Below are 17,263 nucleotides of genomic sequence, written 5' to 3'. Positions count from 1 at the left end.
TTTCGAAAAAACGAGAGTTTATATTATTAATTTCGCATTGAAGATTGCATAAAACAAACTGAAGTGCCATCTTGCCGGTGAAACCCTGCCACTATTAAGCGTATCCCACGGCGGCACATCTTTGTAAAATGACAGCCCATGATATGCTTTTAGTTTTTGTCACTAGATGGTGCCACTGTGCTTTGCATTTCCTCTGATGACGTGGCAGCCACGGTTCGCTAAAACTTCTGTGGACAAGGCATACATCACTGTGTCGTAACAGCTTTTGGGGCTGAAATGGACACTGCTATATACTAAAAATGACTAATTACTGTCTTGTGCGTGAGATTTATATTAGTTTTTGGTACATCACTTTTGCCAATGTGCAGTTGCCTTCGCGCTCACTGATCATGGTTTGCAACATCGAGATACATAAAAATGGGGCATGCACTGATCGAGAATTGTGTTGAAAATCTATGACGCTTCAGCACCTCAGACAGCAAGCTTTTCGATGCACTGCAAAAAATTGGATGCTTTGAAATTTCAGTGTTCAAGTCCCTTTAAATCAGACTGCAGTAGCCCAAAAAAATTAATTTGTGATCCCACCAAGGGTGGAAACAGCAGGGTGCATGGCCACATGTAATTGTTGCACCAAGCAATTGTGAGAAGGTGTGTAGTAACTTTGAAAGGGCATCTTCACTGTCAGTTGGCTTGACCTGTTTCTGGCTCCTGTGTCTTTGTTTCGAAATGGGCACATGCATTCTTGGCAGTGATTAGCTGTAGAGGGCTGTATGCAACCTTACCATTGTAGGCAACTTCATCTACTTGTGTGTCTTGTGCAGTTCAGTTCAGTCTATTTACCTTAAAGGCCACCCTTGTACCGGGGGGGGGGGGGGGGGGGGGGGGGGACGAGGCAATTGGTTGCCTAATGCTTTAAAAGGGTAGCTTTTTGTGCATGCACATTCACATGGATTGTGGTTTACTTCTTGTGCCTTGGAAAGTTATATTGGCCCCAGCAGGCCGAAAAAAATGTCAGAAACCCATCACACTCTAGACAAGTACGTGGATCTCTGCACATATGAACTTAGTTCACGGGAGAGGGTGGCGTCCATGTAGCTGCACCCGGGGCAAGTTTTGCTGGGTGGAAGCAACAGCGAGTGGGAACCTTTTCTGTGATCGTTGATTTGCGAAGGCCTACCTGCTCTTTTTTACAATCTTTTGTGGCATTTTATTCTGATTCATTCAAAGTAACGAATGCTTTTAGAGACCTGTAGTTGTGACTGCATGTAACAAGTGCTTATTTGGACTTAGATGTTGGTTACATGACTGAAGCTGTATCAGCAATGGCTTGTTCGTAATGAGTATCAGTTATGCGAACCCTGCAAGCTGACCTGCAAAAATGAGTGCGCGCCCAATTGTTGTAGACAAAGGGAATTAACGATCGGGCAGTTCAGTCCCTTGCTTTGTCTACATCCATTGAGCACAGTTATTTCAGACGTTAGGAACGAACTAGTCTGTGAAAAAAAATCTTAGTTGAGAGAGTGGTCTGTCGTCGGGCAGCTTTGGGATTAGTGTCGTCGCAGTTGACGTGGCTGCGTGTCATATACTGGAGCACCAAGCTTTCTTGTGACTCTGTTGTCTTTTATGTTCTCATTTGTGAATCCACCGAAGCTTCCAACATTGACTGCATAGTAAAATATCTGAGACTGAGAAGCGGGCCAGCTGGCTACCAGAGACCATTCGCACAAAGAAAATATCCAAGGTTAAAATTTTACCTGGTTAAAAATTGACAGGCGATCATACAGTGTGATGCGACAAACCTGGACAGCAAGGCGTCAACAGTCTCGCCTCTGTTTGCGCTTTGCACTTTTTACGCATTGCTTTCTAGCCGGCTGCTCGCACCACTGAGTCCTGACGTCTTGCTCTTCCATTTGTCATCTTAGGTGCCGCAGTGTCCTTTTCTAGTTCAGGCTGTGTATTGGTCGTAATCGAGGTCCTCCATTTGATCTAGTGTGTGTTTGCTCAATAAATGAAGGTCTATTTTCTTGCGAAAATTACGAAATTGTGTGGTGCAGAAGAAATGAGACAAAGGAAAAGCCTGATGCGCCATTTGCCTTTGGTTGGCACGACGCAGCGCAAGTTTGGTGAAGCGAGTGGTTCTCGCGTGGACAAGCGCCGCACTGTTCCTGCGGGTGACTAGGACCACCCAGTGCACTTGTTGACGCGTTTATTTGTTCACGTTTGTCTTTTCAATATCGGTGTCAGTATCATTAGTGTCTTGTAATGTCATTGGGGTTGTCACCTGAGCCATAGTTTGCTATTGACTCCGCTCCGGCGACACTACTGCGGGTGCGCTATTGCAAAGCAGCTTTTCGGCGTGTGAATGAAGAAGCACAGGCACAAGACAGGTATTTGGGGTCGGGGACCCCCAATAGAGAAACTGAAAATGTGCACGAACTGAAGCATGCTGCCGTGCACATCTCGTAAAACTGAAGTTTTAACAAAGGCGTTGCGCGCAGCAATTGGGTCCTGGTGTTTTTCTCCGAGTTGCTGCGGTTTGAAGGCACCAGTAAGACAGCATAACATCGAGAGTTCTAACAAGCAACGGGAGCAGCATTCATTCCACTATGAGCGACAGACCTAGCTAATCGTTATCGCCGAGAGAAGGGGTGCTTTGCAGAGGGAATCGCGTAGCAACTGAATACTTTATGCTTAATTCCAATGGCAGATCGGGAGCGCTCCCCGGGATCCCAAACAGAGCGCGTAGCTCCGGCGGAGATCTCTGCACGAAAAGCTCTTACGTTCAGGGCAACATGGCGGCGCCCGTCGAAGCGGGGCCTCCCTTCACCATAATCGGTTTTTGAGGAAAGGAAATGGCGCAGTATCTGTCTCATCATATATCGGCGGACACCTGAGCCGCGCCGTAAGGGAAGGGATAAGGGAGTTAGTGAAAGAAGAAAGGAAGAGAGGTGCCATAGTGGAGGGCTCCGGAATAATGTCGACCACCTGGGGATCTTTAACGTGCACTGGCATCGCACAGCACACGGGCGCCTTAGCGTTTTGCCTCCATAAAAAACTCAGCCGCCACAGTCGGGTTTGAACCCGGGAGCTCCGGATCAGTAGCCGAGCGCTCTAACCGCTGAGCCACCGCGGCGGGTATCCTCGCTTCACCACAGATTCGGCCTTGCCGCCACTGTCTTTCCAAGTTCAGTACGCGTCGTACGACGTCAGAAAGCGCGGGAGGCTCGAACAGGTTAACGATTTTGGTCTAAAAAAAGCGGTCATAAAGAACTGAAATTCTATTGCCGGAAATTTTTATTTATGCATTAATTTTTAGTTTTGCGGGCGCGAACAAAACGAAAAACGATATTTGGGAGAGTTATCATAGCGCATTTCGGCTTATATAGCGCTGCACGTGGCAAACAATCCAAAAAGAGGTCAAACACTATAGTGTGCTAGGCTATCAAAAACATTCCTGGTGTGTTGCTCTGATCACCGCGTAGCGACGACAGGAAGGAAGCAGACGCGGGGGAAAGCGAAATCTGCCGATTTCGGTGGAGCAAATAGACAGTTTTAGTTGACCGGAGCGGCGTCCCGCTCCGCTCAGGCAGCCCAGCGGGAACACAACTGCGCATGCGCAGCCCGCTTGGCCCTAAGGGCCGTTGTACGATCGTTTCGGAGCGCCTTCCGCCTCGTCCGCTTCGGGGAGCGGTCCGCCAGTTTTCGGCCGCCAGGCGGACGTGAGGCGGAAAGGTGTTGTACGATCACTTTGGCGCTTGCGAGTGAGGCGGATGGTCCCAGCATGCCGATTTGGCGCGCCGGGCATATCCGTCTGTCCAATAGCCTTCTCCGGCTGGTGGCAACCTAGCCAGCGCGAGCGCACCGCCAGCATCGCTCCACGCGCCGAAACGGGCTCCCGCATCCCAAGGGGCAGATCGGTATGCGCCCGACTACCTTCTCCCTTGCCTCCTTTCCTGCCCCCCTCTCCGAACCCGATATCCCTGCACACTGCGCTTCCACCCCCCCCCCCCACCTTTCCTACCTACTTCCGTACGAGCGCCCCCCCCCCCCCAATAATAACCTCTTTTCGTGGTCACGTGGTAATTTTTCCCGTTTTTTTCCAAGACGCACAAGACTGGCGACGCTGCTGTTGTCGCAGCAGAAAACACTGCGACGGCCGTGCAGCCAAGATCGTGTCAAGTCGCACACGCAGCAGTTTGCTGTGTAGCAGAAACAACGTCGTGGGCTCGCCTCGGTCATGATCACTGCAGCCATCGCAACGGAAGCGACCAGCTGCACAGCTCCAAGTTCATTTCAACATTCGGAAAACGGCGGGCGTCGCGAGTTTTTCGCAGATGAACATATTGCTGACTTGACGGGAAAGCACTCGCACCGACCATAATCACTTTCACTACGCGGACACTTGTCGCTATGCTGTGAAACTTGCGCACGCACAGGAAAATAACTCGCAGCAGAAATTCAAAACGCTTGCCACAACCACAAACAGCTCGAAATAAACACTTCGTGACACCGCCATTGCACAGGTCTTGCGTCGGTTTGCAGAGCCGCAGCAGGAATTACAAACGCATGCAAAAACCAAAAAACAGCTCGAAATAAACACTTCGTGACACCGCCACTGCACAGGTTTGCATCGGTTTGAAGAGGCGCTCTGTCAACTCCGTCAACGTAGATGATTACAGAATTCAACTAGTGGAACTATCGCTCGCCACTGCTGAACGCGGCGAAGTTTGCAGTCGCTCTGAACACTGGTAATATGAAGATGTGGCCAATATAACACGCTTCGCGACATCGCTGCCACTGCCCAGGCCGCGCTCCCCAGTTCAGTCGACGGATGGCCATCTTGCCGGGGCAGAGCAGAACCGAGGCGGAGGGAGGAGGGGGCTCGGACGTCACTGACGTCACGGGAAAGCAGCCAATAGCTGCAATCGGTCCCCGGCCGGATGCGCTCGTCCGCCAGAAAGTTGAAGTTCACCAACTTTCCATCCGTTCGCCGAACGAGGCGGATCCGCCAGCTCCGCTCGCGAAGCGGACGAGGCGGAAGGCGCTCCGAAACGATCGTACGGCCGTTGTACGATCGTTTCGGAGCGCCTTCCGCCTCGTCCGGTTCGGGAGCGGTCCGCCAGTTTTCGGCCGCCAGGCGGACGTGAGGCGGAAAGGTGTTGTACGATCACTTTGGCGCTTGCGAGCGAGGCGGATGGTCCCAGCATGCCGATTGGCGCGCCGGGCATATCCGTCTGTCCAATAGCCTTCTCCGGCTGGTGGCAACCTAGCCGGCGCGAGCGCACCGCCAGCATCGCTCCACGCGCCGAAACGGGCTCCCGCATCCCAAGGGGCAGATCGGTATGCGCCCGACTACCTTCTCCCTTGCCTCCTTTCCCGCCCCCCCTCTCCAAACCCCGATATCCCTGCACACTGCGCTCCCCCCCCCCCTCCCTACCTACTTCCCGTACGAGCGCCCCCCCCCCCCCCCAAATAATAACCTCTTTTCGTGGCCACGTGGTACTTTTTTCCGTTCCTCGGCGACCTGCACCTAGGCCTAGTAGGCTGCGCTTCGGCATCGCCATGGTGTGCGTGTTGAAGTTCCTGCTTTTGTCGGCGGCTCTCGTCAGCGACCCTTGTGTAGAGATTTTGCGCACTACGAGACGAAAAATGCAATGCTCTGGTTTCAGGCATGCACGTTAGGCAGAAACAGAACTTTGTTCCAGTGCAAAGTGGAGAATCTGTGAATGCTAATGACCACAACCATTTCAGCCGATCCAAGCACAAAAGAAATGGGTTCAATTTATATCTGGTGTCAGCCTCAACTGATCCAGAGTTGCGTCAATACTGCAGGGCTCGCAGGAATGAGTGCAGACTGGTATTGCAAAGCCAACCGCCACGCAACAGTGCATAGCACATTTCAAGGCATTAAAAAAGCCTTGTAACTGTTGTTTGATAACATGTGCAGGAATAGTGCTGTCATGACCATGAAACAGATGGGATCGGATAAGTGTTGCAGGCAACTTATATAAGTGAGGAATGTTCAATTATGAATTTACTGATGAGCAAATAAATTTCTGCTCGTGGAAAATGCGAGGAGGGCTAAGAAAATCCCGGAACATACTACATTGCCGACACAAGTTCTTGCAGGCCAACCAGGGTTATCATCACCCTGCAGGCAAATAATCGTGTTCATAGGCAGTCACAAACAAATGAAGGCAGCATATGAACATGCAAATGTGCATGGATTACATCTCTTGAAGGCTTCGATAATGCCTCATCAAATAAACTAATGCAGCTGATAGCATTAAGCGCTGCTGCTCAACAACTGCTCGGCACTGACAAAATCATGTTGGCAAACAGGCCTCCAACAAAAGCATAGAGACAGCTTAATTCACTTTGGTACCTTTGTTTGACGTGTGGCACACACACACACACACATACAAAATGACGGTGCCCCCGAACTGACATTTGCACTGCGCACCGATTTTTTTCACACAGGCTACATAATGCCGCTGGCACACTGTCTCAACCTGCGCACCCATGATCATAAAACGTACCACTGTATCGTGCACCAAGACGCACAAGACTGGCGACGCTGCTGTTGTCGCAGCAGAAAACACTGCGACGGCCGTGCAGCCAAGATCGTGTCAAGTCGCACACGCAGCAGTTTGCTATGTAGCAGAAACAACGTCGTGGGCTCGCCTCGGTCACGATCACTGCAGCCATCGCAACGGAAGCGACCAGCTGCACAGCTCCAAGTTCATTTCAACATTCGGAAAACGGCGGGCGTCGCGAGTTTTTCGCAGATGAACATATCGCTGATTTGACGGGAAAGCACTCGCACCGACCATAATCACTTTCACTACGCGGACACTTGTCGCTATTCTGTGAAACTTGCGCACGCACAGGAAAATAACTCGCAGCAGAAATTCAAAACGCTTGCCACAACCACAAACAGCTCGAAATAAACACTTCGTGACACCGCCATTGCACAGGTCTTGCGTCGGTTTGCAGAGCCGCAGCAGGAATTACAAACGCATGCAAAAACCAAAAACAGCTCGAAATAAACACTTCGTGACACCGCCACTGCACAGGTTTGCATCGGTTTGAAGAGGCGCTCTGTCAACTCCGTCAACGTAGATGATTACACAATTCAACTAGTGGAACTATCGCTCGCCACTGCTGAACGCGGCGAAGTTTGCAGTCGCTCTGAACACTGGTAATATCAAGATGTGTACAATATAATATGCTTCGCGACATCGCTGCCACTGCCCAGGCCGCGCTCCCCAGTTCAGTCGACGGATGGCCATCTTGCCCCGGCAGGCCGGGGCATAGCAGAACCGAGGCGGAGGGAGGAGGGGCTCGGACGTCACTGACGTCACGGGAAAAGCAGCCAATAGCTGCAATCCGGTCCCCGGCCGGATGCGCTCGTCCGCCAGAAAGTTGAAGTTCACCAACTTTCCATCCGTTCGCCGAACGAGGCGGATCCGCCAGCTCCGCTCCCGAACCGGACGAGGCGGAAGGCGCTCCGAAACGATCGTACAACGGCCCTAAGCGGGCTACCGGAGCGCACCTCCCGTTCCGCTCGCTGACGACCCTAGCGGAGCGAGCCTAGCGAGACGTTCCCCGGCAGCGGAGCAAGATGGCTGCCCCAGCTAGGCAAGCACGCAGAGTTCATCGTCGTCTACTTCCGCCAGCGGTGCTAATTCGGCTTTGACATCGTCTTTGTAGATGTAGCAAATGTAGAATATGTACGTGCATGTGTACGGTGGCTCGTGAAATCAACATCGGGAAAAACTTGTGCAATCTTGGCTAGGGGTGCTGTTGGCTTGCTTTGGATATCGAGAAGACCTGACCTGTCGAAGTGCATCAATATATGTGAAAAAACATTTCTGCTGCCTGAATTATTTTCAGCTGCATATAAAATGGTACAATATAGAGTATGTTTTACAGTATAACAAGAAATAATGACACTATATAGTTTATCAAATGTAGTGCTTCCAGTTGAGTTGCACAGAGGGCGCTACGAGTCTCCTCCGCTAAGGGAAATTCGTTTCACGCGCAACTAAAAGCGATTTCGGTCTCAGCGCTCCGCTACCGCTTACCGTGCTACCGTGAGCGGAACGGGACCGTCGCTCCGGTCAACTAAAACTGTCTAATATCGTTGCTCCACGGAGCGATCCGGGATCGACGTCTGAACCCGATCTGACATTGGAATTCAACATTAGTGGAGGCGCTATGCCGTCTTCGTGCAACAACCCTTTGCGCGTACTTAGCCGTCACTCCGGTTTGACATAATTCGCAGTGGATACCATACCAGCTCGTCTGCGGTAACGGGGCCTTGGCGAGTTGCTTTTGCCCTGCGGTACTGTTTTTGATTTGGAAACAGCATTTTTAAAAACTCGCAGAATTTGATTTATTGTTATCAGCGCCATGCAGTGATGGCCAAGGAGCACGTAAATGCAGGGCTTGTGCAGATTGGAAAATGCGCGCAGCCTGCGCCAGGTCATGGCATTGTCGTGCGCGAATAAACCTTTCTTTCCTCAAAGACCGCGCACATTGGCACTGCTTAGGATTCCGCTATAATCCTTACGGCCACCTTGGTGCGCATCCGTGCTACGTGTGCACCCAACGGCTAAACAAAGTTGGAAAATTGCAGTGTATTTCGCAGGTAACGAAACGCCGCTGAGAGTGCGAAGTGCTGCCGTGGGCACTCCGATCTAATACCTTGAGATTTTTTGTCTGTCTTGTGCCGCTGCGCATACATATCGCGGCATGAGTATTTCATTGTAAGCGTCTGACAGCGCGTGGCGACACCTGGTTGACTGCGCATGCTTCAGCCGGGAAGGGAAGGGCGGCATTCGTCACTGTGTTTTTTTTTACGGCGACAGCTGTTAAGCGCCCGTTCCTGGGTTTCGCCTCGTAGTAGTCTGTCGTCACCGGCGTAACCGGTGGGTGCGTTGTTATGGGAACCACTCCGAGGGTGGTAACCGTTCAAGGAGGATGGTATGACGAGAGCGGAGAAATGTGTAACCGGTTGGCGGTTATCACAGGAACCATCTGAAGGATGGTTACCATGGAAGGCGGAGGAATCCCCCCGGAGGGCGGTTACCCCTTAGGGGGAGGAGGTTATGGCTAGACCGTAACAAGGCGCAACCGGTCGATGATTGCTACAGAAACCACCCGGACGCTACTTACCCTGGAAGCACCAGGAGGGTTACCGTGGAAGGAGGCTTTACGACGAGAGCATAGGGAGGCGTAGCAAGAGGACGGTTACCGCCCGGAAGGTGGTTACCGTGCGAGGAGGATGGTATGACGAGAGCGGAGAAATGTGTAACCGGTTTGGCGGTTATCACAGGAACCATCTGAAGGATGTTTACCATGGAAGGCGGAGGGATACTCCACCGGAGGGCGGTTACCCCTTAGGGGGAGGAGGTTATGGCCAGAGCGTAACAAGGCGCAACCGGTTGGTGGTTGCTACAGAAACCACCCAGATGGTACTTACCCTGGAAGCACCAGGGGGGTTACCTTGGAAGGAGGCTTTACGACGAGAGCATAGGAGGTGTAGCAAGAGGACGGTTACCGCCTGGAAGGTGGTAACCGTGCAAGGAGCATGGTATGACGGGAGCGGAGAAATGTGTAACCGGTTGGCGGTTATCACAGGAACCATCTGAAGGATGGTTACCATGGAAGGCGGAGGAATACTCCACCGGAGGGCGGTTACCCCTTAGGGGGGGGAGGTTATGGCTAGACCGTAACAAGGCGCAACCGGTTGGTGGTTGCTACAGAAACTACCCGGGCGGTTCTTACCCTGGAAGCGCCAGGAGGGTTACCGTGGAAGGAGGCTTTACGACGAGAGCATAGGGAGGCGTAGCAAGAGGACGGTCACCTCCTGGAAGGTGGTAACCGTGCAAGGAGGATGGTATGACGGGAGCGGAGAAATGTGTAACCGGTTTGGCGGTTATCACAGGAACTATCTGAAGGATGGTTACCATGGAAGGCGGAGGAATACTCCACCGGAGGGCGGTTACCCCTTAGGGGGAGGAGGTTATGGCTAGACCGTAACAAGGCGCAACCGGTTGGTGGTTGCTACAGAAACTACCCGGACGGTTCTTACCCTGGAAGCGCCAGGAGGGTTACCGTGGAAGGAGGCTTTACGACGAGAGCATAGGGAGGCGTAGCAAGAGGACGGTTACCGCCTGGAAGGTGGTAACCGTGCAAGGAGGATGGTATGACGGGAGCGGAGAAATGTGTAACCGGTTGGCGGTTATCACAGGAACCATCTGAAGGATGGTTACCATGGAAGGCGGAGGAATACTCCACCGGAGGGCGGTTACCCCTTAGGGGGAGGAGGTTATGGCTAGACCGTAACAAGGCGCAACCGGTTGGTGGTTGCTACAGAAACTACCCGGGCGGTTCTTACCCTGGAAGCGCCAGGAGGGTTACCGTGGAAGGAGGCTTTACGACGAGAGCATAGGGAGGCGTAGCAAGAGGACGGTCACCTCCTGGAAGGTGGTAACCGTGCAAGGAGGATGGTATGACGGGAGCGGAGAAATGTGTAACCGGTTTGGCGGTTATCACAGGAACTATCTGAAGGATGGTTACCATGGAAGGCGGAGGAATACTCCACCGGAGGGCGGTTACCCCTTAGGGGGAGGAGGTTATGGCTAGAGCGTAACAAGGCGCAACCGGTTGGTGGTTGCTACAGAAACTACCCGGACGGTTCTTACCCTGGAAGCGCCAGGAGGGTTACCGTGGAAGGAGGCTTTACGACGAGAGCATAGGGAGGCGTAGCAAGAGGACGGTTACCGCCTGGAAGGTGGTAACCGTGCAAGGAGGATGGTATGACGGGAGCGGAGAAATGTGTAACCGGTTGGCGGTTATCACAGGAACCATCTGAAGGATGGTTACCATGGAAGGCGGAGGAATACCCCACCGGAGGACGGTTACCACTTAGGGGGAGGAGGTTATGGCTAGAGGGTAACAAGGCGCAAACTACCCGGACGGTTCTTACCCTGGAAGCGCCAGGAGGGTTGCCGTGGAAGGAGGCTTTACGACGAGAGCATAGGGAGGCGTAGCAAGAGGACGGTTACCTGCCGGAAGGTGGTTACCGTGCAAGGAGGAGCAAGGGTGTGGCGAGAGGGGAGGAATGTAGCACGGTCTGTCTGCGGCAGCAGCTGCGAAACGCGCCGCCCGATTAGAGGATCATCGGCGCCGCTGCACTTCCAGTACGGCAGATTGGAGAGGAGACCTGGACTTTTGGAAAACGACCGTGTGGAAAACTAGAAAGCGCGCCCTGGAGCTATACAGATGTGAGGTCGCTCTATCACAACATATCGTGAAGTATAAATACCTTAAAGGGACTATGCTATAAATTAATTGAGGTTACATAAAGCAGACGAGAGATTGGCATTCGATCACTCGTCACCTCAGTGCAAGAATTTGAGCTAGCATCAGTAACAACGAAGAAATAGATGATTAAAAATTACGCTCCTCCTCTCCCCCCTCAACTCGTGTAAGCTAGGCACTAGAAAAAAAAAAAAACAGGTCTGGGACTGGGCCCCGCCTATGAACACGTCATCCGCTGACGTTCGGTTTGAAACTTCGGTTGCCGCACCCAGCGCAGCATCGGCAGCGTCTCCGCGGTCTCTCTTCGCATTTCTGGATTGCAGCACGCGTCGGATTATTTTGCTTGTCGTCTGTTGTTGCAGACGAAAAAGACACTGCGGGTGGCTGCGGAAGTCCCGACAGAAAGAGGCGCCAGAGGCAAATTGAAACCATATGCGCGAAGGCAATGACTTGGCTCGCGCGGCGGCACGAGCTGACGACTTCACGGCTACCGGAAGTGTGGCCGTGACGTCGTGGCTCCAGCGAATGACAGCGTGTGATGGCCTGCCGACGTCACGGAACTAGTGACGTATATTTTCACGATTTTAGTTGAAAAATCCGTTACTACGAGAACACCAATCGCCCGCGAATTTTGAAAAAAAAAAACACGGTTTTTAAAAATTCATAATAAATTGCCGGCTCAGTTCCGAAGGCTCATACTTAGTGCAAATGCTTCTTAGCATCATTTCTAAGCATTGAAAACATTTACAAGCGACTTTTAATTCATTGCATAGTCCCTTTAACAGCTGTCGCTGAATTTCGCGTTAACCAATGGTAACAGTCGTGTCCATTTTTGTCCGGTACACGTATGGCTGCGTGTACTGATTGCTTGGTGCCAGTAGTGGATTTGCGGGCAACCCTTGGAGGGGAACGGTCGAGGGGGTTGCTGCTATTTACACAGTGCATTTCTTTCTGCGTTCAAAATGAGGTGTGCGGGCCTTATTGTTGCTAGAATCTGTTGAAAATCCACCAGTGCAACCCAGAGCTTTATGTTCGTACCAGTATCGGAATTCCGCACAAGTCACTCGGAAGATTATCGGATTGTCGCCATAGAGTTTCTGGTACATACCTGGAGGCAAAAGTGGCTAAGCGCAACTTAATCCACTGCTGGAATGCCAGGAAGATGTGGGTTCGTGGGTAGTGTTGTGTCGAAAACATGGGCTCAGTCACAACGATTATACTCTTCTCAAGGCAAATCTGAACGATACTTGGTCTTATGGCATAAAGTGCATTGCTAATTTCATACGAGCCCAGTAACAAACATTACCTTACGCTGAATGTGTAGGAGTGAAAAAAGCGCATTATTGAAGGAATTGAATCTGCACACTGTAGAGGGCATCGTTGGCTGCATCTAGCCACCGGGTTGCTGCGGTGCCATGATTCCGTGGTAGAATTCATTTTAAGGCTAACACTAGCCAAGCCAAATACGAAGCGGTCGCGCAGCTTTTCCCTCTAAGTTTTTAAACTGTCGCTTCGCGCGCTGCAGTCAAAATGGGCTGCTTAGGACTGCTTAACACACGGAAAAGAAAACATGGTGCGTCTTCGCCGATATCTTATTAGTTATTGGCGGCGCCACCATCTGCTGCTAACCTCCAAAAACTGGCCGCAGGATGTGCTAGAGTTTTGATTTGGGGTTTTTTAACTGGTGTAAACTGCGGGGCAAGCAACAACGTGAAAACATGTAGTTCATTTGAAATGCAAGTATAATTACGTTTAAAAAGTCTTGTTAGCGGTTTTTGTATTTGCGGTCTGATTTTCATATTTACAATACCATCAGTAGTGATGGCAGTTTTTTGCGAAATTGCGGACCCTCTCAGTGGCTGTCGACTGTGCTGTATGGCAGCGGCGCCAATGCTTCGATTCGATGTGGTTTGCGAGTCTCGGAAGCCGGTGATAGGATTACCAAGTATTCATATGTCGCAGACTGCTTGACAGAAGGTTATTGCAAAGGTCGTGCTTTGTTTCCAGGCTCCCATCGATCCGCTGCAGCTGCTGAAGGCCCTGTCTCCTCTGCTGTCACCTGAGGGGGGCATCCGCAGTTCGGACGAGGTGTCCAGGTTGTCTAGGTGAGGACCTTCGCTTACGCTGGCATCCTCGCTGGCTGCTGCTCCTTAGTAATGACTGCACAACTGGCTGCTCTTTTTGGGTCTTTGGTTTGTGGGTGGTTTACCATGGGCCGAGATTTTGCTGCTGTTGCATCTGTGAAACGCGGATCTTGTTTTTCCAGGACAGGGCGGGCCCAGCTCGCTCTCCGGCCCTGGAGGAAAGTGGCGCCTGTCCCGCCGGACTGGCGCCTCTGTGTACCTCACCCTTACCCCCTCCTCCCCCCCCCCTTATCTCTAATGCCTCTCTGTGTAAGCGTTAGCGACCCCCTGCTGGACACCCTGCTGGAGGCCGTCGGCAACTGGCACATCGGCTGGCGACAGCGTGTGTAGCGGGCGAGCCAAGAGTAAGGACACTGCGCGCACACGCTGCTTGGGGCCCGCGCTCGGGCCGCACAGGATGCATCGTCCCCCGCCTCGGCGCCGCCATGGTGGGGCGGTGCGCGTCTCGCGGGACTGGACGACTGTGTGGTGCGCTTGTTGTTACCCTGAAGCGTTCGGTGGGCCGGGACTCGGGTGGGACGTGTGCGTAGGCTTTCAGCTTATAACCGCTCTCGACCGTTCATTTGCGAAACGATCAGGGCCGAAGAGACGGTTCCTCTCTCGTCTTAGCCGGCCAACCTCCCCCTGTCCGAAGCGTGAAGACGGTGGGGGAGGTTTGTACGGAGTCCTCATGCTTTGGCAGCAACTCCGTTATTCCTCGTCTGAGAAGCTGAAGCATGTCACTGTGAAGATCGTACAGGTAAGTGGAAGCTGGAGTTTCTCGGGGTATCGGCTGTAGCGAGGCTATGTGCCCGCCTAATCTGCTGATATAGCGCTGATATCAAGAAGCCCTTGAAAGTAGTGAAACAGCAATCTCTTGCATTTCTTTAAACACCGTTGACTCGGTGGCAGCTGTAAGCTGCTTGAGCAATGAAGCCGGTAAGGAGCCCAGGGGGCTGTACCAAATGTAGTGCATGTCCACAGGTGCTGAGCTCATTGGCCTCCGGGGGCATATTTGTTGTGTACTGCATGCTTGGTTCTTGTAATGGAAAAAAAAATCTGTACTTTTTACTGGTGCACAATAAATGAACGTTGATGGCATTTTGGGCTGTTTCTTTGGAAGCAGTCTACACCGCAGCTACGGTGCTCCCAGCGTCTGTAGCCATCGGATATGGTGGCAAATGAAAGCGGAGTCCTGGGAATGGGAACAGCTTGGTGGGTGACATGCTCTGCTTTGACCGCCGCCCTTGAAGGCAACACGGCTTTAACTAGCCTTCCACGTACATTAATGTCTTTGGCGACGTCACCCAATACTGCATGCGAGCTACTGCACTAAGCAAGTGGTTTGCTGGACGCCGCAGGAGAGGCCGTTAGCACTCTGCTGTGACATGTGCAGCTTTGTACACGTACGCCCATATCATCGAGTCCTACATGTTGCAATTCCTGCATCCAACGAGTACTGACTCGCTTAGCTGTGTGGCCTCTAGAGCATCTGGCTGAAAGGAACATGAGCGGCCAGGCACGTAGCCGGAAATTTTACCCCGGGGCCTGGGGCTAACGTTAGTCTGACCGGTCCCGTGTTTCTCGGGCAGCTCCTTCCTTCCCTGGGTACATGCCTGTGCGCTATTTTGCTTTCGGTGCCGATGAATTCGTGCACACTCGTTTGTCATTCGACACTTTTGCAGGAATTCAAAAAGTTTGAAGCACCGCCTGAAGAAAAAAAAAACTGCAACGATTCAGAGGACTGATTTCTTTTGAAACGGTGCCAGGACATCTCGTGTGCTATTGGTCCCTATATTGGTCGAAGCCTAGAGCGAGGCACGTTGCAAAGCGTAGAATATCCTGCGTTATCGTGCTACTCTGATCATGCGCGGTAACCAGGATCTACTCACGTACAACTGCTTTGCCACGCTAAGGTATACCCTACTTGTTCAAAGCAGTATTTTAGTTAGATTGGATTCGCTGCATTCCACATGAGCTTATATAGACGCAGTCACCTCTGAGGCACTAACTGGCCGCGTGTGTACTCAGCTGTGGCTCTAGTTCTTAACGCTGCAGTTTCTGGAGCACATTCACAGTCGTGTGTGACGCTAAGCTTTGCGGCAGCATCCTGTGTGGCGCTTGCGTACTTCGGCTGTGAAAGCGCCCTAGAGTGAGACACAAAGCTTGCCAAGAAGTGGGACACTGGTTCACGTTAGGCGAAATGCAATTGCCTGCCAACGACGTAAGCATGTGGCTTACGTAGTGAACAACCGCGCTGCTTGAACACGCGGCTATTGCCACGCGCACACGCCTCGTCGTGAATATGTCGTGTGCCATCAGTAGCGTTTTTCAAGCAGTGTGGGTATACATTATGAACAATTGCTTGCTCCGAGCTTATCCGCATTGCATCTGAACATGAGCAAACTTGCAGGGCCGGGGAGTAGGCAAAGATCCCAATGGGTGCTCCACGTTTTCGTTCTGAGCTTTCATCGGCACGATGTGCTGATCACTCGTCGACAAAGCTAATTTGAAACTGTGCTTGCTTGGAACCAGTTGCTTAAAATGGCAACCGAACGGCGTACAGACCAGTGCACCGGGCGTTTGTAAGTCTCGGCGCAGGCGTATGTTTGCAGAACGGATCCTCCGAAGATTCATAAGCTGCATGACGGCATTTTCTGAAGCAGTTCTAGTTCTGGCGTGGGATTTTTTTTTTTTTTTTTGCAGTTGGTCAAGTCTGAGTTATGCAGCGGTTATTGCATGGCTCTTTTTTCGTCGTAGGTGGTCAGTTTGCTCATTATCGGACATGTAATCCTCATCGCGCGCATTCTAGCTTCGCTTGCCACTCTGGGGCCTAGCAAGAGTGCCAGAAGGGTAGGGAATAACTTTAACGTGACGTGCGTATCGTGAAAGGCATGCAGGAGGGACGCATTGGTTCATCGAATGCTTTTTCAATAAAGTAACGCTGAATCACTTTTCATCGCATACACAAAGTAGGGTCACATTGCATGCGTCATCGGCAGGGAAAATTGGCTCGCCGATCGATGTGCACGGTACTGGGGCTGACAGTTCATGCGTCTGAGCGCCTATTCGAGCAGGCGCTACCGTGCGTAGTAGCCAGGGTCAGTTGCGCTCAATCTGCGTCAGCGGGTGTATTGGACACAGTTGCTGACTGGTTTGAAAACCCGTTCAAGCATTCATTTCTGTTTGGATATTGCGCTTGTTTCAAGCAGTGGTGCGTGCAAAACTCTCGTCTTTGCAGATCACAATCTGATGGTCTTTGCGAGAGCGTTGGACGACACGCAAGGCAGCAGTATTTACTGCCAGCAGTAAAACATTTTTGACGACCGTAATGGGGTTTCGCATTTGTGCAGCTAAGTTTTAAAGTCGCGGGCCACAAGGTGACGCAGATTGGCCGATCCGCTGTTCCACGCTTGTAGTAATACGGGCCTCAGGCGCTATGCCGAGACTGTACTTCGCTGAACATTGCGCTTTTGTAAAGAAGCACAGGTCCCACTCTCGGAACGATTCTTCCGGTCGCCCACGTTTAGCGCAACTCAATGTGCACGCTTGTAGGACCACTGCAGCACTGCTAGTATTCCTCTACACGACTCTACCGTACCTCCTCGGAGGTGTACGTTCTGTAACGAGATAAGGCAGTTCGTCTCTTCTCGGAGTGCATTTATTCCAGAATCTAATATTAGAACCCGGACCCAAGCATCGTTCGAGCCCATGCGGCGACAACTTCCGAAGGCTGCGCCAGAAAACGACGCAGCGGGGCTTGCGCAACCTTGCGCTCACGGCAAGAAGAATTGGGGCTTCTACAGCGA

General features: G+C 51.9%; 1 protein-coding gene across 1 annotated transcript in view; it reads left to right on the top strand.

Annotated features, from left to right (window-relative positions):
• LOC144115244 (serine/threonine-protein phosphatase 1 regulatory subunit 10-like) overlaps positions 1-17,263 on the top strand; it is a 62,997-nt gene that overhangs the window by 21,300 nt on the left and 24,434 nt on the right. Inside the window, exon 4 of the mRNA XM_077649537.1 lies at positions 13,339-13,436. Coding sequence (XP_077505663.1) covers positions 13,339-13,436 — 98 coding nt within the window. The remainder of the gene's footprint in view (positions 1-13,338; positions 13,437-17,263) is intronic.

This window comes from Amblyomma americanum, chromosome 1 (assembly GCF_052857255.1).
Source record: "Amblyomma americanum isolate KBUSLIRL-KWMA chromosome 1, ASM5285725v1, whole genome shotgun sequence".
In the NCBI taxonomy this organism is placed as follows: Eukaryota; Metazoa; Arthropoda; class Arachnida; order Ixodida; family Ixodidae; genus Amblyomma; species Amblyomma americanum.
Note: the sequence above shows the minus strand (reverse complement) of the source record. Positions and strands in the feature narration are given on the sequence as shown.